This window comes from Eulemur rufifrons, chromosome 6 (genome assembly GCF_041146395.1).
Source record: "Eulemur rufifrons isolate Redbay chromosome 6, OSU_ERuf_1, whole genome shotgun sequence".
NCBI lineage: Eukaryota > Metazoa > Chordata > Mammalia > Primates > Lemuridae > Eulemur > Eulemur rufifrons.
In genome coordinates this window covers 54,474,899-54,500,212 of record NC_090988.1, presented here as the reverse complement: position 1 = coordinate 54,500,212, position 25,314 = coordinate 54,474,899, and the positions used below count along the sequence as shown (strand labels likewise).

Genomic DNA, 25,314 nt, shown 5'->3' with positions numbered 1-25,314 from the left:
TTTCTACACCTGCTTGCCTCTCCTCTGCCTTTTCTTCAAGATGTTAAAAACTCGCAATAAAAAACAAATACAAAATGCTGTAATTAATAGCCAATTCCAAGCCAACCCAGCATTTCTACTAATAAAGCTCAACACTTGCAAAAAGAACAATAAATTCTGCCCCTCTCTGGTTCTGAGGTGGTCTCTTTTATATACTCTGTGTGTGTATGTGTGTGTATGTATGTGGGTAAGTGTGTCTACATATATATTTATTTTCCTTTATTTCCCATCCAGGGAGGGGCAGAATAATGAACTGCGTGCGTCAGGGAAGATGAATCTGAGATACTAGGGAGCAGTGCAGTAAAAAGATTAAAGTGTTATTATTGTTGGGTTTTTTTCCCCCATGGTCCATTGTGACAGCTCGACCGTCATCTGTAAAAAATGTCTCAGCGAGAGATAATCATCGGAAACTCAATAAAGCGTCAGGGGGAGCCTCAGCCCCCATCAATCACTGGGTGCCTGGAAAATTTCAGCCCTCTGTCTCCCTTCCTGCTATCCATATAAATGTCTCTAATATATTTTGTGTAGTGTGTGGGACCCATCCCTGATTTGGAACTTTTGATGAAAAAATATTTATACACAAAATATGTAAATCAGTTAAAAATCACAAGACTAGTTCTTTGCCACCCCATCCCATTTTCTTATTTTTATAAATGCATCAAATTTATTTTTTTTAATAAAACATGTCAACTAGTCTATCTCCCTCTCCTAGGAGATACACACGCGTGTGCGCGCGCGCGCGCGCACACACACACACACACACACACACACACATATTTGGAGGGCTAAAAGGGTAGAAACAATTAACTGAACTGGTTGATACATTTAATCTTGCAGTTGGCCAAAATGCTTGATGAAGTGACAGTGCACTTGTCCATCCGGGTGACTCTATGGTGGCCAGTATTGCTGAGAAATGACATGTAGAACCACTGCCCTGGAGTGTGACAAGGCTCTAAGTGAGCCTGGAGAAGGATGAAAAAGAAGCAGGGACATTACTAAAAATAATAACTTGCCCAAACAGCTTTTGGCCTGGCAGATTCCCAAGCCTTTGGACAGGCCAGAGGTTCTAAGCTGACTAGGTGTGGGACACCACACAAGCTGATATAGTCGCTGGGTTCTATTCAAGAGCAGGAGACAGTTCCGCTGGTATCTGGCTTCATCGCTCTGCCTTAGTTTCCTTTAGTGCCTATATCATAGGGTTTTTGTGAATACATAGTAAGTATCAATAAATGTCACCTGCTACTGCTGGGGCTATCATCACCATTGTCATCTCATTAACACCTCCCCCTGCTTCTCCATGCTGCAATGAATCAGTTCCTGCAGTGTTCTCTCCTCTAGACCTTCAAGGCTCCTCTCTGTCTAAAGGATAAAGTCCAAGTGTCTTGATCTGGCCCTTGTTTACTAATGCTACATCTTTACTGCTCATCACTTTCTAAAATGAATCTTCTGATGCATGGATGCTTCACCCTAACATGTTCTATAATTTGCTGTTTCCCACCTCTGAATGTTTTGGACATAGCACAGCCCCTCTCTACTTACACACAACTGCACTGACCTACCAGCCCTCCACACAGCTATCTAAAACAGTATATTTTGAGGCTCAAAATAAAATGACCATTTTATTTTCTCGACTGCTTCAGCCAGAAATTCTCTTCTCTGAGCTCTGACAGTCCTTGTCATCTGTACCTCCAACTGGACCCTTGTCAAATAGTGTCTTGGTAATGTCTTCAACCTTTATTATTACTAATTACTGTTCTTGCTAGCACCTTACATTTGGATGATGCCTTGTATTTTCTCAAGAGCTTTCATAAGTACTTCAATTTGAGCCTCATAATAAGAATATTGTATAGCAAATATTATTCTCTACAGATGAGAAAATCAAGCTCAGAGAGAGAAAAGAATTGCCCAAGGCCACACAGTTAGGTGATAGCTAAGCCATTCCTCGAACTCTAAATAGTGTCTGGCTCTTTGAGGATAATAGTTTGTTAGCACAGAAAAGCATTTGGAAGGCTATGTCAAAGACTCTGAATGAAGTTCCATAACAGTATGATGAGGATGATGACATAGAAACAGAAGTTTACAGTAATGGAATTCCTTCTACGTTTTAGGTTAGGGATAAATATACTACCTCTAACTCTCCCAATAATCTTTATTTTACAAGTAAGGTGCAAAAAATTGCTCCAGGTGTCACAGCTATTAAGTGTTCTGCACACCCATAACACCATGGCTTAAGCACGCAGCCTCTTGAGGAATAAAACTGAAAGTGGCAAAATAAGGTCTCCTCTAGGGAAGTGAAGGCCCAGATGAGTTTTTTATATAGTTCAAGCACAAGACCTCAACAAACACCTATAGTCTAGATCATGCTACTCAAAGAGCAGGGAGCCTGGTGGGAGCCTGTTAGAAATGCAGTATCTCTGGTCCCAACCCACACCTACTCAATCAGAATCTCTGAGGGTGGGGCCCAGGAATCTGTGTTTTAACTAGCTCTCTAGGAGATTCTTATTTCTTTGGGAGCTTTATTGTTCTCATCTGAATTTATACTCTCCAAGGACATACAGTCTTTCTGCTATGCCTGGGTAGGGCTGGGCACACAGTGGGTGCTGGGTGGTTAACCTGTACTGAATATATGAGATAGTTGGCATGTCCGGGGGAAGGGGAGAAATATCATAGACAGCAGTTCCACTATCGCCAGTGGGGAGTCCTAGCCATCTCCTGAACTCCAGGGCACTTGTACACTGGTTTGTGATGAGCCAGCTTGCACCGTCCTGTCCCCCATCTGAAGACACAGAGATGGGGAGGTCAGCTGGAGCAGGCCAGGACCTATAGCCCCTGAAGCTGTGGGAAGGGGGCATTTGGGCTGGGGGGGTTGGCCCTGACGGGTCTAGCTTAGTAAGCCTCTACCCCCAGAAGGGCCCTGTGCCAATCCAGCTTCCGCACGACTCATCTTTATTTAGCTGCCACTTGGAGCTGAGAAGAGAAGCTGATTAATGGCCTGCTCTGGCCACGTTTCTGCCGTGTTTTATTGTTTTAATTGTACATATGAAAGGCACTCAGAGTGCTCGCCTGCATTTCTGACAGCCCCAGACACCCAATGTTTATAACAGTTACAAGCAGCCAGCGGCTGAGTGACTTGTTTACTGTTACCACTAATTTATTGCCTCCTCCACTTGAGGATTAGGGCCCACCACCCATCAGCCAGCCACAAGTAGAACTCTCCTGGAGTGGGCATGGGTGGGGCTCAAGGCACTGAATGGAATGTGGTCAAGATCAGGGAGTGAATCAGCAGAGGAACAGCTATGACTCCATGCTCCCCTCCACATTTGCCCCATCTGTGTGCCTCTGCTCAGGCTGTGTCCCCTGCTTAGAATTATCTTTCCTTTCTTCCCCTCTTCTTTACCTTCCAAAGGCCAACTCAACCCTACTTCTTCGAAGAACATTACTTGCTCTGATGGTGAGCCTAGAGCTTCTAGAACCTTAGAAGTCACATAGCTGACAGGGACCTGGGAGACCAGATAATCCAATGACCCAGGCAAGAATCCCCTTTACAGAATCCCTGGTAGGCAGACATTCAGCCTATTAGTTCCCCTTGAGTGTTGAGTTACTCAATACCTCCTAGGTAGATTTCCTACTTTACACTGAGCCAAAACCCACCTCCATAGAGGAATTCTTCATTAAATGTCACTGTGCTTTACATATATAAGATTATCTCTAATCCTAATAACCCTATAAGATGGGTATTGTTATCCCTATGTTACTGATGTGAAAATTGAAATTCAGGAACTTTAAATCACTTGCTCAAGATCACACATCTAGTAAGTGACAGAGCTTAGATGAACCATTCAGATGGCTGGCACTGAAGCCCAGCCTTTCTCCAGGACACCACAGGGCTTCTGAAGATGCCACTCTAAGGGCTGGAGAGAATGGAAAGAACAATCAGTCCAACAAGATTTCCATACCAACCATCCTTGAGTCACCTACACCAGCAAGACTGCTGTCTACCCAGAAACACCAACCTTGAAAGAGTAGAAGACACTGTAATGTACCCAGGTGAGCAGGCTTCTTGCTGAGGAACAATGCTCATATATAAAACAGGAAAAGGGTTTCACTAGGAATGGGGTAACTGATGACAAAGTCTCAGCAAGGAGGGCAAAGAAGTTTCTTTCCTCCCTAAGCTGTGTCTGTTCTGAGCAGACAGAAAGTGTCTCTGATACCTTTTAGTTTCCTTGCCTGGATCCTCTTCCCTGCTCACACCTTAAATGCTGGTCTCCCTGAGTAAGGGACTTGTCCTTCCACTTCTTCACTATAAATCCTCCCCTTGGACAATCTCAGTCATATCCATTGTTTTGATTCCCAAGCAAATACTGGTGACTCCTAAATCCCTATCTCCTGTCAGACTACTTCTTTGAGCTCCAAACCCATGCAACCAACGGTTGACCCAAATCAGAAACTAAGGTGTCACCGTAAGTGCCTCCTTTTGCATTAATTCTCACAATCCACTGAAAATCCAACCTCCTCCTAATATTTTTCCAATATCCATTTTATCCATTCCTAAAGATCACCTTTAAGAATCCCTGGAAATATAAAGTGCATTCTAGGGGAAAGGAGCGTAGCTTCTCATCAGATTCCCAAAGGGGTCCACTGTCTGAAAAAGATCAAGAACCCTTATTAATCTCTCCCCTTTGATTCCTCTTCCACCCTGTCAGAATGTCCATTTAAAATGCAAATGTGAATTTAACAATCCCCTGTTTAAAATCCTTTAATGGTCTTCAGAATATAGTATGAACGCCATAGAACTCCATAGAACAAGGTCCTTCCTACACATAACCTTCTTCCCCTCCAGCCTTATGTCTTGTTGTTTTCCTCAACACTGTGGCAGATGATTCCAACTGTCATCACCCCTCAACCTCCAACCTGTGTCTCTGCATGTGTTGTTCCCTCTGCCTGGAAAGGCCATCCTTCTTAGCCTGCCTGGCAATCTCCAACTCATCTTTAAGACCCAATTCAAACTCACTTATGCTGTGACACTTCCCAGATACCAGTCTGCTCTCCTCTCAAGCAGAGCTCATCACTACCTTTATCAGCGCTGCCAACATACTTTGTACACTACCTCTGCATTTATCACTCTGTACTGCGATTCCTTCTTCATAGGCATGTCTTTGTAATTGACTGGCGGCACTGTTGAGGGGCTAGACCATGTATATTCATTTATATAATCCCAGTATCTGGCAGAGTGCCTGACAAGCTGAATACAAGCTGAATCATAAATAAGTGAAACTAATAAGCAATTACAACTGTAGAGCATTTTACAATTCACACATTGCATATTTTATCTCTTGATCTTCACGACAATACTGGTAAGGTAAACAAAGGGAGGTATTACTGGAGTTTTGGGAGATCTTGCCAAGGTCACAAACCACAACTCACCACCTTCCTTCAGTACTAAGTGCAGGCCAAAGCCCACAGAAATATCTACTAGAAATTTAGCGGACTTGATGGACTTTGGCACTGACTCTAGAGTCCAGTAGTGAATGATGGCCCACCTTTCCTGAGCTTGTGACTTTCCCGTGAATTTGCCTAGACATACTCAGGGCAAGGGGGGTTAGTTTTTTATTCTACTGTACTTTCCTCACATATTCCCACAAGTCAGGTCACTTTCCATGAAAAAGGCAATCCAATCCAAACAAAAGAGAACCACAGGATTCTTTTGTTCTGTCTGCTTCAATGAGAATGAGCCAGAGCTGGGTACAGTGCCTTGCATACAATTGGCAGTCGATAAATATTGGTTGAATGAGTAAAAGAATGAGGTATCCTTAAATGGAAAAAGGAAAGGAAAACATGGTTAAGAAGAAGCTAAAGGCTTAGAATGGTAAGGAGAGAGAAAAGCCCTGAGACGATTCTAAAGTACTGTCACTATCCAGGTACCAAAGTCAGAAAGCAAAGCACACAACATCAGAGAACAGAGCACATCCAAACCAATACATTCAGAAATAAGATGAGCTGCCAGAAAACTATGGCAGACAAAGGTAGTCTAGAATCTACCTACCTAGAGATAGGTAGATCTTGCAGCTATAGAGAGCAAATTTATCAATGATTCCTGATAAAATTCTAAAATGTTATTTTTTCTGACAGTTCTTAAACACTTAGGTAATTTCTGGATACTGGGGTCTTGGTACTAAGACCAAGACATTAACATGCCAGAATAACCTAATTTCCTTTTTGGAAAGGGTTACTGAGCAAGAAAATAAGACAAATGCTAAATACATTTTTATTTTAGAAGAAATCTAAGAAAATTTCTTAAAATTTTATGGATGAAATGGAGAAATGGAGGATAAAAAAGAATGAAATTTTGTGGAATTACAGTTGTGAACAGTGAATAATGCATCAAAATTGTCCTGATCATGTGCTCTAGGACTCTGTATTTAATAGAGTCCTTATAAACATTGTAATCAAATAAAGTACCTGATGGCAGGGAATCTTAAATAACTCACCAGTGCCTAAAACACTACCTGGTACATAGAAATGTGATCAATAAATACTTTTGAATAAATAAGTGAATCCACAAAAAGCCTATTTACTAAATTTATAGGGCATACACAGTAAGAAGAGATAGTTAATATTTTTATCTTTATTTCATGAGGGACATGATAGCCTCTTCCAATATTTTTGTTGTCTGTCTGTATATCTACCTACCTACCTAGAATGTAGTAGCTGGCTGTTGGCATAAGAGTTAAAAATAATTCAGAGGTTAACCACCCCAAAAAATAAAAAATAAAAATGGAAAGAAAAAAATAATGAAAAAGAGAAAAGAAATTATGTAGAACAGGGTTGGCAAACTATAGCCTATGAGCCAAATCCAGCCTGCTGTGTATTTTAATAAATAAAGTTTTAGTGAAATACATGCATGCCCATTTGTTTGTGCGTTGTCTATGGCTGTTTCTGTACTACAATGGCCAAGCTAAGCAGTCACAGCCAAGACCAATCAGCCCACAAAGCTTAAAATGTTTATCATCTGGCTCTTTCCAGAAGGTTTGCTGACCACTGATCTAGAATGTTGAATATGAGTATCAACCTGGAGGGAACCATTAAAACACAAAGCTATAAAATTTGAATGCGTGTGGTGATATATGTGGTGGAGACCGCTGTGACAGCAGAAGTTAAACTAGATGGCTTCCTAGCTCTGAGAGTCTGTGAAATCAAAAATGTTTACTGAGCACTGCCAGGATCCTGAGAGCAGATGAGAAGGCGCTCAAAAGAATCCCCTCCCACATACCTGGCCCTGCCCTCTCTGCAAATGCTCCTTCTTGCTTCTTGGTGAGAACACCTGAACTGAAGACAGAGCTGAGGGTTGAGATGCTGTGTTTGAGTGAGGAGAGAATGTCTCATAAGCTGAATCCCCATATATCAGGCCACAAATACAGGGCAAATTTGGTACTCATGAAATTCTCCTCTGTTTGAAACATAAAGTGAACACAACTCCTCTGGGTCAGTGGGGAATCTAAGGAGGCATAGGTCACGGCCTATACAGGCAACTGTCAGCTGAGAAGGAGAGAAAAGACATATGGGCAGATGAAAGTTCAAATAACCAGAAGAGGCCAAAAGTTAGAGAACATTCGAAAAAGCAGCTGAGGGCAGGCTGCCATTATTGCCAAGGACAGCGAAGCCTTTGTGGAGCTCTAGCCTCAAAAATGGCGCCTTGACAGAAGGACCAGGTTTAGAGAGGTGGAGGGGCAGGGAGAGGACAACTTCATACTTCACCTGGGCAGTAATGCCCTAACACCACTGATTTGAGAAACCTTCTCCCTGGAGCTGCAGTAACACCTCTGCTCTGGGCTACGACGTACCATGTCAGTCTGGTAGCCTCACTGACAGGTCTGAGGACTGTGTGCATTGCTCCCCTTGGCTGAATCTCCCCCAGGGTCAATGCTCTGACCCTCAGGCAGTCAACAAGGCTGTCTGTCCTCCTGGCATCACTGCCAACACTAAAGCAGCCACTGCTCAGCTGCCCTGTTGCTGGAAATCTCAATCTCTGTGAGTGATCCAAGACAATAGGCAGGCCAGTGGGGACAGTCTGAAGAAACAAAAACTCAAATGTAAAATGCTCATTTCTGGTCTGCAGCCTGCCTTTTTCCCAACTCCACTTTGAAAGAACTATTCACCAGAGGCAACACAGACTGACTTGCCCTGGTACCCTCTAACAGACACACGACCAAGCACTGATACAGATGCATACCACTTCTTTCTTCTAAAGTTTAAACAACCACCCACACAAAATCCCACAGGAGGCATGGATGACGACTCCATTTTACAAGCATAGACATCAAGGCACAGAGAAGGCCCACTATTGGTCTCGGATCATACTGTAAGTTGAGGGGCCAGTCGCAGAGACAGGATTGCACTTCACATACAGGAGGGGGAAAATGCAGTATTCAGGGTAGTATTTAGGGACTTCTGAGGCTCAAGAAACCAGGGAGACTGTTTTCTAGTTCTGAGGCAGGGATGGGGCAGGGTAAGTCTGCAGGAACAAATCCACATTCCATGCAGTTGCCTTAATTATTTTATTGAAACGTGCCCCCTTGTCCACTCATCTGAGGCTCCCTAGGCCAAGGTACTTTCAGGAGAATACCAGTTGAAATGTGCCCCCCACCTCCAATTAAGTCATGAAATCAGGCCTCTATTTCCTTCCCCTAGACTTTTGAAGCGACATAAATTATAGAGCCAGAGCTACTGTGAAGGGCAGGTGTTCCAAGTGCTTTGAGTTACTCATGAATCCCCAGAGATAAGAAACTGGCAGGCTCTCACTCAGAGTTGCTGGTAGAGCTGGCACAGAGCAAGGTTACATGGAAGTCACAGAAGGAGAGCTCCCAGAGCAGCAGGGTAGCCCATGCTTACCTTCCAAAGAATGGACTCCCTGTTCCTTGGCAGTCTTGTAAACACTACTGAAATCGTCTCCAAGGTTTGGGTCAGCCCCAGCAGCAAGCAAGACCTGAACCACACTGGAAGAAATCAGAAAGACAGAAGTGTCAAAAGCAGGAAAGGCCCAGGAGGGAGAAACCCAGATCCAAAAGCATGTTTGGGGATTGGATCTGTCTCTGCTCATTTGAGTGATACAGTGGAAAGAACATGAACTCTGGGAGTATAAAAGACAAGGGGTAGAAAAGCAAGCTCTGAAACTTATCAGCGGAGAGGCTTCAGACAAGTTACTTAACACCCTTCTAAGGCCCAGTTTCCACAACTATAAATAAAAACTGTTTATTCAACAATTACTTATCAAATGCCTGCCATGTTCTAGTCACTGTTCTGGGTGCTGAGGTCTGTGTCCTCATGCAACTGTGACCAGTCTGCTGGGAAGGACAATTAAGGATACAGTTACAGCAAAATGTGTCAAGTTGTGATGGGAGAAATACCATGTGCAGTAAGAGAACAAGGGAGGGGATCAAGAAAGGCCTTCCCTCCCTTAGTATTTTGAAAAAACAAACAACAACAACAACAAAAAACAAGTAAAGCAACATGACAACAAGAATAAATTCATTTAAAGTCAAAAAATAAAAAAAAGAAAGGCTTTCCAGTAGGACATCAGCAAGATGATGGCATATGACTTTCCAGTACTTGCTCCCCCTCAGAAACATCAATTTGAACAACTAGTCACATACAAAAATACCTTTACAAGAGCTAAGTAAACCAGGTGAGAGATTATAGCACCTGGGCATATCACAGAAACAAAGAAAAAAACATACTGAAGAAGATAGGAAGGACAGTTTTACATTTCCCATGTCACCCCTTCCCAACTCCAGGCAGTACAGTGTGGAGAGAGATACCCTCTGTGTAGGGGAAGGAAAGAGAAGTGAGCACTGCACTTTGCCTCTGATCCAGTAAAACTCAGTGCTAGGCAGGCCCCCTTAGACTGAGCCTCTAGGCCTGCCCTGGTGCCAGGCTGGATTCCACAGCCCCAGGGTCCAGGTCTGCCTGGCATACTTGGTCTCTGGGTCCATCCCATGGCCAGGCTGACCTTAGCAGACCCACATTCTGGCCCCAGTAACAGGCCAGCCCCAGTGATCACAGGCCCACCCTAACACCAAGCCAGCCCCCACAGATTCAGGCTCCAGACCTGCCTTGCAGATTCAATATCCAGACCCACCCCAGCCACCAAAACATTAGTCACCAGGCTTGCACCAGTGGACCCAGCTTTTAGGTACCTCTCACCCCCAGGTTCCAGAACAGCCTGGAGCCAAGTACATTCACAAAGCCCAGAGCTTCTGCCCTGTCCAGCACCAGGTCAGTACTCTTGGCCTCAGGCACCAGACTAGTACCTATAGACATAGGCTCCAGGCCTGCCCAATCCCAGGTCAATTTCTGCAGCCTCACACTCCAGCAGATCGAGGGTCCAGGCTGCTCCAACAGACTCAGGGTCTAGGCCCACTCCAATAGATGCCAGTGCCAGGCCCCCATGGACTGAGGGTCCAGGATCATTCCTGCATATCCAGGTTCCAGGCCAGCCCCTGTTGATCCAGGACCAGGCCTAGCCTCCATAAACTGAGGCTCCAGGTCTGCTCTAGCACCAGACCAGTCCCTATGGACTCAGGCTCCAGGCCAATCCTAGCACCTGGATGGCCCCTGCAGATTCAGGCTAAAGGCCTATGCCAGCACAAGGTCAGCCACTGTACACTCAGGCTTCCGGCTGACCCCTGCAGATACAGGCTCCAGCCCACCCCTGTGGTCACCAGGAAATGGAAGCAAATTATAATAAATTTTTTTTAATTTAAAATAAAAATAATAATAAAGGAGTCAATTCCTCAAGAGAATATAACAATTGTATATACATATGCACCTAACATCACAGCACCTAAATATATAAAGCAACTGTTAAAAGATCTGAATGGAGAGATACACTGTAATACAGTAATGGTTGCGGACTTCCATACCCCACTTTCAGCAATAGTTATATCATCCAGATTCAATCCTTATCCAATCAATAAAGAAACATCTGACTTAAACTACACTTTAGACTAAATGGACATATACAGAACATCCTATCCGACAGCAGCAGAACACACATTCTTCTTAAGTACACATGGAACATTTTCCAAGACAGATCATACGTTATGCCATAAAACAAGTCTCAACAAATTTAAAGACTCAAATCATATCAAGTATCTTTTCTGACCACAATGGTAAAACTAGAAATCAACAAGAGGAATTTCAGAAAATTCACAAGTACATGGAAATTAAACAACATGCTCTTGAACAATCAATGGGTCAATTAAGAAGTTAAAGGGGAAATTTAAAGATATCTTGAGAGAAATGAAAATGGACACACAATATACCAAAACTTACAGGATGCAGCAAAAGCAGTTCTACAAAGGAAATTTATAACAATAAATGCCTTCATCAAAAAAGAAGAAAGATCTCAAACAATCTCACATTACTCCTCCAGGAACTAAAAAGAGATGAACAAACTAAGCCCAAAGTTGGTAGAAGGAAGAAAATAATAAAGATCAGAGCAAAAATAAATAAAATAGAGACTAGCAAAACAGCAAAAAAGGTCAACAAAACTGAGAGTTGGTTTTTTGAAAAGATGAATAAAATTGACAGACCGTTAGCTAAACTAAAAATAAGACTCAAATAAATAAAATCAGAAGAAATAAGAGGAGACATTACAACTAAAACTAAAGAGAAATATAATACAAAAGATTGTAAGAGTCTACTATGAATAATTATATACCAACAAATTGGATAACCTACAAGAAACTGATAAATTCCTCACACATAAAACCTACCAAGACTGAATCATGAAGAAATAAAAGTCTGAACAGACCAGTAATGAATAAGGAGATTAAACCAGTAATAAAAAGTCTCCCATCAAAGAAAAGCCTGATGGCTTCACTGCTGAATTCTACTAAACACTTAAAGAACTAATACCAATCCTTCTTAAACTTTTCCAAAAAACTGAATGAGAAGAAATACTTTCAAATTTATTTTACAAGGCTAGCATTACCCTCACACCAAAGCCAGACAAGGACACTATAAGAAAACAAAATTACAGGCAAATATTCCTGATGAACAGAGATGCAAAAATCCCCAACAAAATACTACTGAACTGATTCAACAGCACATTAAAAGGATCATTCACTATGATCAACTGGGATTTATCTCTGAGATGTAAGATGGTTCAATGTACACAAATCTAGAAATGTGATACACCACATTAACAGAATGAAGAACAAAAATCATATGATCATCTCAATAGATGCAGAAAAAGCATTTGACAAAATTCAACTTCCTCTCATGATAAAAACTCTCAACAAATTGGATATTGAAGGAATGTATCTCAAAACAACAAAAGCCATATATGACAAATTCACAGCTAACATCATACTCAAAGGTTGAAAGCTTTTGGGGAACAAGACACAGATGCATGGTCTTTTCACGTCTATTCAACACAGTACTGGAAGTCCTAGTCAGAGCAATTGGGCAAGAGAAAGAAATAAAAGGCATCCAAATTGGAAAAGAAGAATTTATATTGTTCTGTTTGCAGACAAAATGAGCTCAATCTAAAGACTACACCCCGCCAAAAAAAAATCTGTTAGAACCAGTAGGTGAATTCAGTAAAGTTGCAGGACACAAAATCAACATACAAAAATGAGTAGCATTTCTACACACTAACAACCAACAATCCAAAAGAGAAATCAAGAAAACAATCCCATTTATAATAGCTACAAAAGAAAAAAATGAAATACTTAGGAATAAATTTAACCCAGGAGATGAAAGACCTATACACTGAAAACTATAAAACACTGAAGAAAGAAACTGAAGAAGACACAGATAAATGGAAATATATCTAGTGCTCACTGATTGGAAGAATTCATACTGTTAAAATGTCCATATTACCCAAACTGATCTACAGATTCAATGCAATCCCTATCAAAATTCCAATAACATTTTTTATAGAAATAGACAATCCTTAAATTTGCATGGAACCACAAAAGACCCTGAATAGCCAAAGCAATCTTGAGCAAAAAAAACAAAACTGGAGGCATTACACTACCTGATTTCAAAATATACCACGAAGCTGTAGTAATCAAAACAACGTGGGCCGGGCGCAGTGGCTCACGCCTGTAATCCTAGCACTCTGGGAAGCCGAGGCGGGCGGACTGTTTGAGCTCAGGAGTTCGAGACCAGCCTGAGCAACAGCGAGACCCTGTCTCTGCCAAAAAAATAGAAAGAAATTATCTGGACAACTAAAATTAAAAACAACAAAAACAACAACATGGTACTGGCATAAAAACAGACACAGAGACCAAGGGAGCAGAATAGAGCACTCAGAAATAAATCTACACATTTATGGTGAATCAATTTTTGACAAAGGTGCCTAGAACACACAATGGGCAAAGGAGAGTCTCATCAATAAATGATGCTGAGAAAACTGAGTGTCTACATGCAGAATAAATTAGACCCTGAACTCACACTATATACAAAAATCAACTCAAAATGGACTAAAGACTTAGTTAAGCCATAAGACCTCCAAGTATAAAACTACTACAAGAAAACACAGGAGAAAAGCTCCATGACACTTGTCTGGGCAATGATTTTTTTTGGATATGACCCCAAAAGCACAGGCAATAAAAGCAAAACTAGACAAATGGGATTACATCAAACTAAAAAGTTTTTGCACAGCAAAGGAAATAATCAACAGAATGAAGCAAAGACCTAAGAAATTGGAGAAAATATTTATAATCCATACATCTGATAAGGGGTTAATGTCCAAAATATATAAGAAACTCAAGCAGCTCAATAGCAAGAAAAGAAATAACCCAATCAAAAATGGACCAAAGACCTGAATAAACGTTTCTCAGAAGAGGATATACAAATGGTCAAAAGGTACATGAAAAAATGCTCAGTATCACTAACCATCAGGGAAATTTAAAACCACAGAGATATCACCTCACACCTGTTTGAATGGCTGTTAAAAAGTCGAAAGATAAGTGTTGGTGAAGACATGGAGAAAAGGGAATCCTTGCACATGGTGAGAATGTAAATTAGTAGAGTCATTATGGAAAATAGTATGAAAGTTCTTCAGAAAATTAAAAATAGAACTACCATATGATCCAGTAATTCCACTACTAGGTGTATATATACGTAGGAAATGAAATGAGTAATGTCAAAGAGATATATGGATTCTCATGTTCATTGCAGCATTATTCACAATAGTCAAGAAATGGAATCAGCCTAAATGCCTATCAACAGATGAATAAAGTGTTTTATATATACACAATGGAATACTATTCAACCTTTAAAAAGAAGGAAATTCTGTCATGTGCAATAACATAGATGAACCTGGAGGATATTATGTTAAGTGAAATAAGCCAGGCACAGAAAAACAAATACTGCATGATCTCACTCACACGTGAAATCTAAAAAAATCAAACTCATAGAGGTAGAGAGTAGAATTGTGGTTACCAGGGGCTGGTGGGGAGGGGGAGATGTTGGTCAAAGTATATGAAATTTCAGTTAGACAGGAGGAATAAGTTAAAGAGCTCTATTGTATATGGTGACTATAGTTAATAATAATGTGTTGTATTCTTGAAAATTGCTGAGAGAGTAGATTTTAAATGTTCTTACCACAAAAGAAAGGCCTCCCAGAGGAAATGGTATTTAAGACTGGAAGGCTAAGTAGCCAAATCTGTGATGGTAAAGTAGGAGTACCTGATAAATCCTGGAGGCAAGAGGGCAGAATTCTTTGCCTGAAAAAGGACAGAGAGGGAGTCCAGAGTGTAAGGGAAAGAACAGTGGTAGATGAGGTAAGCTACTGAAGGATTTAAAGAGGAAGTGACATGATCATACATGCTTTCCTACCCACTACAAAAGATATACGTACTTAGAAAAAAATCACACTATATTGAAATATTAAATTAAAAAATGAAAGTCTCCTCTTATATCCATCTCCTTAACCTAAATTCCAAGATTAACTATGATCTAGAGATTGGTGTGTTTCTTTCCAACCTTTGCAATTAGAAAACTCACTCCAGTGGCTGTGTGAGAATGGACTAGAGGGAGTGTGACCAGAAGCAAGGGCTCCAAATGGTCACTGTGAGGTTAAATTAGACAGTGTTTGACCTAGGAAGTGCTCCATACATGTTAGCTTCCCTTCTTCTTCCATTATGTAATGTTCCCATTAATGCTTTTTTTCCCCTCTAATATTAAAGGGCTCATGTTTGCTATAAAAAAATCAGAAAATATAGATAACCAACAAGCATAATATGTCTTAGAACATGTATCTTTCCAGTTTCTGTAATGAATATGTACATATTTTTATTTCCAAAAATGGGACCATATACAAACTTTCTCTCTAAACACACACAACCCCTTCCATGTATTACATATTTGTCTACAACATTGTTATTAATGGATACACAGTATTCCACTATAAGACTATTCCATCCTTTAACCAATCCCTTGTTGTAAAACAATAGGTTGGGTTTTTTTTTCTTTCTCTAATCTGAAGAACAGAAAATGGAATCATACTTACTTAACTTGCATTTCTTTGATTACTAGAGAGGTTGAATTTTTTGAAAAATATGTTTAACAGTCAGTGTATTTCTTTCTTTCTGAATCCCTTATTCATGTCCTTCCCATTTTTCTCTTTGTATGTCTATCTTTTCCTTACTGATCTTCAAAACTATTAACGTTTTTAAGGCATAAATGGTAAGCATTTCAAACAAATTTCTCTAATTATCACAACTATTAAAACACCAAACTATAGTTTGTTTTCACTTCCTTGTTAGTTTTTTAGTATTTGTAACCAGTAGTGTTGATGGTTTTCTACACATTACCTGGTTTGAATTTCATTACCTTCAACAGGAACAGTACCTGGCTCAATTATTTGCTGAAATGAATGAATGAATTTCACTAACTTACACACACACACACACACACACACACACACACAGTCCTTACAGCTAAGTCAAAACCCAGAATCTATTTCCCACGAAGCTAAGATTCTTCTACATTTGATCTAATATATTAATAGTTGAGTCTTTTGTGTCTACTCACCTTATCTAAAAGGATTTTAAAAATTACCTTTCAAAGGTAATTTATCCAAAATATGGATTAAGAGCTCAAAGAGAAATGAGAAGAGTCTCTAAGCAGCTAAAAATCCTTGTCTAAAACTCATATATTTAATTCATAGTAGAATCTGTCAGGTTTTCACTCAGAAACTATTTACTCTTAGTTTATACAGAATTTGGATTAAGATTGGCATCAGTCTTCCTGGTTCCCAGAAGGTTAAAAGCCAAGAGGGTACAAAAAGGCTGACATAGATAGGCAAACTAACTGATGGCAGTGCAAAATAGTATGTCATAGAGAGGTAGTATGGCACAGAGGTTAAGAAAACTGGCTGTAAAATCTGAAACAATCTGAGCATCAAAATGAATAATGACAGTAATGGATTACAATTATATATAATTATAACTCATTGAGTAAAATAAGATTCCATACTGAAGTCTACATTGAAAATAATAAGTAAATGGAGAAGAGAAAGCTCTTCCTTACTGTAGAATGAAAATAACTGTAAAAGGAATGATGAAATTAGAAAATCATCATTTTGCAACCTCAGTGATTATCAGGGATAATAAGAGTATCTAGGTCCTTTGGCTGTGTTAATGCATATAAAGTTGCTTAGGACAGCGTCTGACACATAATAACTACTCAACAAACATTAGTTATTATTACCATGTACCTGACCCTGTGGTTGGGCTGTAGGGAAGTCAAGAGAAGTATGAACTAAGACATTTAAATTGGGAAGACAGCATGGCATTTTATAACAAGCAAAGAGAGACCTAGGTTCAAATCAAAGCTCTATTACTTACTGATTACGTGATCTTGGACCAGTTACTACACCTCTGAGGCTCCATTTCCTTACCAGAAAAATGGAGAAAATGATGGCTCCCTTGTAGGTTATGAGATAAGTACACAAAACTCCATAGTGCCTGGCACATAAAAAAAGCTCCACAAATGAAAGCTCTCTTCCCTTTGTCTATATAATTTTAGCAATAAAAACATGAATCTGGGCTGTGGTGGGCACTAGATCTATACCTGACCACACCCACGACTCATGCTGGCATAGCCCTGTGTTAAGAAGGCAGCTCTTCGATATTCTGCAACTAGATGACATGTGAGAAAGGTTTGTCAATGTAAACTCAAAGGGACATAATTTGGTTAATCCTTAGATGCTGTGTCCAATCACCATTCAATCACATCCCCTCCCATGGCAGGCTGTCCCTCTAGGCAGCTAGTGTCTCTAACTGCGCTACCTGGGCCTCTCCAGGTTCAGGAGTATTGATCCCATCTGTCCAATTTGCAGGCTGCAGGACGTGTCCAAGCAACCACGTATGCTGCCCTTGGTCCTGGAGGGCAGACAGTGGTCTGACAGGATGTGGAGAGAAGACTGACTAGGACTGGCCCTGGGGCTACTAACTCAATCAAAGGAAATGGGCAATTCACTTCACAAACTTGGAGGCCAAGGAGGGTAAGCATCCAAGATAGTGACTCATCCTGCAACCTGAGAGACGATTCCCTTCACTTTTAATAAAACTCAAAATGGCAGCAGCATCACTGTGGGGCATAGATAGGACTAAAGAAACTGTGGCTGCTCAGTGGCCAAGGCTGGCACCAAATACCTTGCCAGATGGCTAGCTGGCTTTCGTATGACAGCCTTCACATTCTCATAAAGCATCTAACCAAGAGCTCCAAAGGGGTCAGGCCTTTTTTGGAGAAGCCAGCCAAATCAGACTAGAGGGCTATATGAGTATGGTTCACCACAAGCTTTGATCAAAGAAAGAACCTCAGTGGAAATATGGCTTCCAGCAGGGCAGAAGTAGGGTAGCCAGGTTAGAGAAAACTAAGGCAAGGATGATGAAAACAGGCTCAGCAGTAGGCCAGGACTAGGGAGTGCCAAGTCCACAGTCAAAACAGAATCAAGGGCCAGATACCAGGCAGACAGTCAGAAAGTCAAAAGCCAGGTCAGAGGTCAAAGAGTAGAGGATGCAGTGAACAGTAAATTATAAACCAAGTAAGTAGCCAGAAACCAAGGTACACTGGTACCAGAAGTTAAGGCAAGGCAAAAGAAACAGCATCCAGGAGCAGCAGTAATGAGATGTTGAAAATGAAGTGATTTCTGCCTCTTTTGTTTTCGGCTGAAGCAGAAATTCAAAACTATATTTGGAGAAGATGACTTGCATAGGAGATGGTGAGTCAGCCCACCTGGCTGACACGTGGAGTACAAGGTGAACAATAAGAACAGAATCTGATGGCACAAAAGAAGGCAGGCATCACTATTAGAGGTGATCCAGCAAATGACAACTGGAATCTTTCCTTTCTTCTGGTGCTAGCACACTGGCTGCCATGTTGTAGGCTGGGTTTAGGTATTACTGCCTTAAATTTGAGTAGCCAGTACCAAATGGGCTGAGATCTAAGGCTAGGCCTTCATGATCTTAGGCTGGACTAAAGTAGGCAGAGCATACCATTCCACTCAATAGGACACATCTCCACTCAAAGGAATTACTCCACAGGTGCTCACTGGACAAGGCTTAAGAATATCAGCAGTTCTCTCAGCCAGCTCCAGATTTGGCCTCTGGTGGTCTGTGGAAAGATATGCCTACCAATGCCAGTACCAACCTCGAAGACTAGAGATAACCTCTAGATAGCCTATTTCCCTTACTAATTTGGGGAAGCAGAGAACGTCTGTAGCACAAGAAGTGTGCTATATTGCCCCTCACTTCCCTATACTCAGGTAGCTAACAGGCTGTAGGAACACTTTGTCTCAACTCAGGTTTTTCTTTCTCTTTTTCTTTTTAAACGGAGTTTCACTCTGTCACCCAGGCTAGAGTGCAATGGTGTGATCATAGCTCACTGTAACCTCAAACTCCTGGGCTCAAGTGATCCTCTTGCCTCAGCCTCCTGAGTAGCTGGGACTACCATCATGTACTACCATGATGCCTGGCCATTTTTTCTACTTTTTGTAGAGATGGGGTCTAGCTATGTTGCTCAGGCTGGTCTTGAACTGCTGGCCTCAAGTGATCCTCCTGCTTTGGCCTCCCAAAGTGCTAGGATTACAGACGTGAGCCACCACAGCTGCCCTCAACTCAGGTTTTAATAGAAATGCTAGGATCAGAAGGCCCAACAGAAAAATGAGGCAAGGATATGAAGAGCCAATTCCCAGAGGAGGAAACCAAAAAAAAAAGATTATTATTAAGTATATGAGGAGATCCTCAAGCTCATTTGTTATTATAGAAATGCAAACTAAAATAACAATGAGGTATCATTTTAAATTCAACATATTGACAAAAGTTAGAAAGCTGAAAAACGGCAAGTGTTGGTGAAGACGTGGGGATCTGGGACTCTTTGTGCACTGTCAGGGTACAGACTGGTACGGCCACTCTGGAAACCAATCTTGTGTATAGTACCTTATCAAACTAAAGCACCTTACCCCATGACCCAGCACTTCTGCTCCTGAGGACATAATTCCCAGAGGGATTTTTATGTAGGTCCATAAAGGGCAACACAGGAAATTATTCATCACAGCATTCTGTGGCAGTAGAGAGTTACAGGCAATCAAGTGTCCATCACTAGGGGAATGGTTAAGTTAAATGTGGTAGCCACCCACTATGAAACTCGATGCAGCAATTAGAAGCGACAGGCTGGATATGCATGCAGCAATGTAGCAGATGATTTTTTTTAAAGGGTTGATCCCCTTTCCGCTTCTATTTATATATTAATTGAATTTGACCATTTGTTCCAAAAGTTAATTCCTTCCAGGGAGTCTCTCAATTATAGAACTTCTAATTCCTATCTGATTTAGCGACCTTGGGGGCTGAAGAATTAAGGACCCAGTGAAAACAACTCGCTGAAGTACACCGAAGGCCATCAAAGATGTCATTCCTTTTGCTGCCTCTTGCTTCAACTGGTTAGTGCTCATTCACTTTCAGGGCTCCTTCCTTGGTGACACCATCACCAACTCAACTGAGCTTTCTCTGACTCCCAGCCTGGGTCCATGTCCTTCCTCTTTGTTTGCACAGCACCCTGTACTTGCCCCCACGGTCTGTAACCCTCAACATATTGTATCAAGATTGCTTGTTTATTTTTATGTGCCTTTCCCACTAGACTATCGGGCAAGGGTCATGAATCAACCTTATTTACCAGCTCTTTGCCCCGTACTGGGATCACAGTAAGCGGTCATAGGTGTTTTCTAAATGAGTGCATGAATAAATAAATGAAAGATGAATAAATGAAGTCATTATTTCATTTGATGGGAAGTGGGGGAAAAAGGTGGAAGGCAACTGTCCCTGCCCTGCCCAGCCTTCTCCCACCTGAAGGTCCCAAGTAGGCCACAGGTGGTTTAGCTGTGGAAAACCTCCATCTTCCTCTCCTGAGCACCAGGCCCTTCCTGGACTACGGGCAGTACCCACACAAAGCTGAGGATATGAATAGGAGGGTGGCCCCTAAGCAGCAGCTCCTGGGATTCATGGAACTTCCTTGGGGCCACAGCCAAATTAATTTGCTGATCAGGCTGTAATCAGATTAGAGGAGGGAGCGCATATAGGAAGGTTGGCTTGCACTGACCCTGAAGGGCTTCTGCTTTCAGGGCAGTGGGGAGTCAAATGCATGGCAGGGCAGTTACATCAACTGATGTTAAGGCTTTCTGCTCTCAGTGGCCAGAGGTGGTTGGGGTACTCACATTGTTTAGGAAGAGCGAGGAAACCTGTGGTGTGAGCTGAGGCCTGTGCTGGGCTAGGCATGTGTCAAAGATGGCTGGAGAGCAGCTGGAGTTGGTGAAGCAAGAAGGGCAGTGATCCCAGCTGCAGGTCATCCTCATACAATGTTGAGCTTCAGAAGAAGCTCCTCCAACTCCTCCTCCTCCCCATTCCCCACAACTAAAGCAGAGGGTCACTGTGATGAGTGTCATGGGTCCCGAGGAGAAAACAAAGAGTGACCTATTCTCAACCCAGTGTACACCTTGACGAGGGGAGGAAGCAATGGGGTCACAGTTCAGGAGGTCTGCTGGGAAGTCAAATGAGCTGTGGCTCATTCAGTAACCTGGTCTCCTGGCTGGTCAAGAAAGCCAGGTGGCCTGACCAAAGGCACTGGCATATGCTAAATCTAGAGGTCCTGTGATATGGGGGCATAAGCTGAGGGTGGAAACAGCAGGAAGCACAGTTTTCTTTTTAGAGCCAGCTTCCTTAGGAAATGAATTAAACATTAGGTAAGAAGATACCTGTGTAGAAAATGTGCCCCAATTTCCTCAAATGAGTACAATAATATTTTGTTTACTTACCTCAAAAGGTAAATATCAATAATAATAAAGCAGCTACAGTGTGTTAGACACTTTACATTTACTATTTCAGATCCTTATAACAACTTGCAATGAGATAGATGCCAGTCACATTTTATAAATGAGTAAACTGAGATTCAGCAAGATAACATGAGCTACCCAAGTGTACACATTAAACAAGCACGGGGATCAAGATTGAAATCCAGATATGTCTGGGTCCAAATCTGGTACACATTCCCCTAAACCACACTGGCTCTCACCCATCTGACCGTCCACTACTCTGTCTTACTACCTCATAGTTACAGAGCCCCTACTACGTAGTACCAGGGACTGCGATATTTTCAGATGGTAATTAAAGCAAAGTAGGTCACAACAGCTAGCTGGGATAAGAGGGAGTCTGAGATGGACAAGGATAAAATCAGTGGTGGGCCCGGACAGAGATGACACAATTAGGGGCACGGCTCAATGAAGGCACAGCACATTAAGCACAGAGCCAAGGAATCAAGATCACCCATCACAGGGTTCCCAGGACAATCCCAATTTTGCATCCTCAGCCTAGTTCTAAATACACATCCATGTCTTTCAATCTGTGGTTCATAATACATGGCCACCAAACTTAGGGGCCAGTGTGGTTAGGCCCTGGTTGTTAGGGCTTCTTACTCCAGTATGGGCCCAGGCTAGGCTCTCTCCAGGCAAATGATCTGTAAGAGTATGATGGGGCTAGTATATCTCTTAGACTTTGAGTGAAAATAACAACCATAAGAAAAACTATAATATTAGTAACAGCAGCAGATACCTATTGTATACTTATTCTGCACTTACTGCACTGCACTAAGTAGTTATATGTGCATTTTAATCTGCACAACCACTTTTTTTTTTTTTTAAAACAATAGTTTCATATTTTTTCCCCACCCCCTACACAACCACCTTATGCTGAAGTAGGTGCTATCATTATTCTCATTTGCAGATAAGGAAACTAAGAACTAGTAAGAGGCAGAGCTAGGTTTTAAACTCAGGCAGTCTCATTCCAGAGTCCCTGTTCTTCACACAACTAGACTGTGTGCTCCCCAAAGCAGGGATGTGCCTTGACCATCTGTTTCCTCACACATAGGGCCTACATAGAGCAGTAAATATTTGTTGAATTAATTTACTTCTGGGGCCTGATGATGCACTGTTGACTCACATAACTGAGAATTTAGTTGGCTACTAGGCTTTACTTTTTAGTATTGCACCTTGGATTTTATAGTTGGTTTTTTATCTTACTTGTTTGATCTGTATACTCATCCCTGTTAATTTTTATCAACACAGATTTAACCATTGCTCTGTATCTTTTTTTAATGTCCTTAATTCTTTCACCCAATATATGAGTACCTCTTTAATCTGCCAGTCTGGCTGGCACTTGTCAGTGACCTCAATGGAATCAGTGATATAACTACTGAACAGGACAGAGCCCCATGGCTCACCACTTGAGTCTGTTCTCCAGCCTGAGGTCCATCCATATATAAACAATGAACCAAGTCATTCACCATTTATTAGTCTGACTATACTACCTCCCACATCATATTTTATTCATATGGATGCCATGAGAGACAGCCAAATACCTTTCTGAAACACAGATATACCCACCATATCTACTGCAAACCCCAAACCCACCAGCCTGGCAGCCCTATTAAGATAAGCAGCTTATGGCACAGCTGCTTTTAAGAGGTTTTCTAAAGAAGAGGGACCATGTCACAGTCCCTAGAAATGGAACACCCTTCCCCAAGCAGCTAAACTGGATGAGGATTTGATACTCTCCTGTCTCCACGAGACACTTTCCATGAAGATAGCACTGAACACAGGACCCCAGGACAGAATCTAGCATTGGAGTGGGGGGTTGGGGTGGGGGTATCCTGAGACTGTCATGTTAGGCAAATGAGCTGGCACTGCTTTCCAGAGAGCAGTGTCTTGGGTTGCCTGAGGTCGAGGCATGCGTCTGCCAAACTAGAAACGGGTGTATGCTGGAATTGGAATATCATTACTACAAAACAGGATTATCTTGAGCAACGATTCCAAATATGATTAGAAATGACTCTTTGTTACTCGGAGATAATCGGCCATAGCAGCAGCAGTGGGAGAAACATCAAGCCCAGCACACTTTTCTGCGGGCACGGTGCTGGCATTCCAGGCACTTGGCCAGCACCCTTGCTCACCCTTCTTTGCTGGGAAATACTGGGCACTGTCCTGTACTAGGTAGACAGACACCTGAGACAAAAGCCGGTCCCATATGAAGGTACCCTGCTCAGGGGTCCCATATTCTAGGCCCAGCTTCTTAGATGAAAAAGATTGAGAAAAAAAAATCCCCAAAGCCCTACTGCTTCTGAGTCACCTATGAGACTGCTGATGAGAGATAGGTAACATCCCCACCTTAATTAAAGGTAAGCTTACCTACAGGCCATTCACAATCATCAGCAGCAGTATCAGTAATAATAATAAAGCACTACTCGCCTGTAATCCTAGCACTCTGGGAGGCCGAGGTGGGTGGATCGTTCGAGCTCAGGAGTTCGAGACCAGCCTGAGCAAGAGCGAGACCCCACCTCTACTAAAAATAGAAAGAAATTATATAGACAGCTAAAAATATATATAGAAAAAATTAGCCGGGCATGGTGGTGCATGCCTGTAGTCCCAGCTACTCGGGAGGCTGAGACAGGAGGATCGCTTGAGCTCAGGAGTTTGAGGTTGCTGTGAGCTAGGCTGACGCCACGGCACTCACTCTAGACTGGGCAACAGAGTGAGACTCTGTCTCAAAAAAAAAAAAAATAAATAAAGCACTACTACTACTATTACTACTATGCTACTATTAACTAAAGTAGTAAACTCTTACTGAGTGCTTACTATATGGCAGGCATTGTTCTAAACGCTTTGCATATATTTACACATTTAAACCTCAAAACAGCCTTTTAAGGTAGATCTGTTTATTATCCCCATTTTATGTCCAAGGAGACAATCACAGAAAAGTGATAGAACTTGCCAAGGCATAAAACTAGTAAGAGAAAGCACTTGGATTTGAACCCAGGTGGTCTGGCTCTAGAGCCCATAACTCTTGCACATGTGAGACTGTCAGAGCCAGAAAGAGGATTGTGGCCAATGCCAGCTAAGGTCTTTCCGTCATACTCTCAGGTCCCCAGATTCTACCAGTTCTACCTACTAGCTCTAGCATATCCTACTTTCTCACCCTTATAAACCTATCCTCAAAACGGTCCTTCTTCCAGACATGCAGTCCCTCTACTCCCTACCATTACTGATCAAATCCTGTCCATCTTCAAGGCCCAACTCCTCAGAAAGGACCTCCATTCATGATGTTGCCTCTACATAGCATGATCTCCCCCACAGCACTCTATGTGGTCTTCTCTGTGGCGCTGACCACATTCTGCCTCATTCTCCAAAGTGGGACTTGTTTTATCCCTTTTCTGACTGTCAGCTTTTTGAAAATAAGGAGAGTGCTTGTCTGTTTTTAGATTTCTCAAAATCATCCATACAAAATCAATGTACACAAATCAGTAGCATTTCTATACTCTAATAACAGTCAAGCTGAGAGTCAAATCAAAGACTCAACACCATTCATAATAGCTACAAAGAAAATAAAATATCTGGGAATATACTTAACCAAGGAGGTAAAAGATCTCTACAAAGTGAACTATGAAACACTGAGGAAAGAAATCACAGATGACACAAACAAAGGGAAAAACATATCATGCTCATGGATCAGTAGAATCAACATTGTTAAAATGTCCATACTATCCAAAGTGATGTACAGATTCAATGCAATCCCCAACAAAATACCAACATCACATTTCACAGATCTAGAAAAATAATTCTATGCTTCATTTGGAACCAGAAAAGAGCCCGAATGGCCAAAGCAATCTTAAGCAAAAAGAACAAATTTGGAGGCATCACATTACCAGACTTCAAAC

At 41.7% G+C, this 25,314-nt stretch overlaps 1 protein-coding gene across 3 annotated transcripts in view; it reads right to left on the bottom strand.

Annotated features, from left to right (window-relative positions):
- The window catches only part of CLPB (ClpB family mitochondrial disaggregase), a 140,975-nt gene that overhangs the window by 79,461 nt on the left and 36,200 nt on the right, over nucleotides 1-25,314 (bottom strand). For 2 of the 3 annotated variants that reach the window (XM_069469295.1, XM_069469296.1), the window contains one exon: nucleotides 8,929-9,032. In XM_069469295.1, coding sequence (XP_069325396.1) covers nucleotides 8,929-9,032 — 104 coding nt within the window. Of the gene's footprint in view, nucleotides 1-2,722; nucleotides 2,816-8,928; nucleotides 9,033-25,314 lie in introns of all 3 variants that reach the window. The other variant, XM_069469294.1, reaches the window with a different exon arrangement.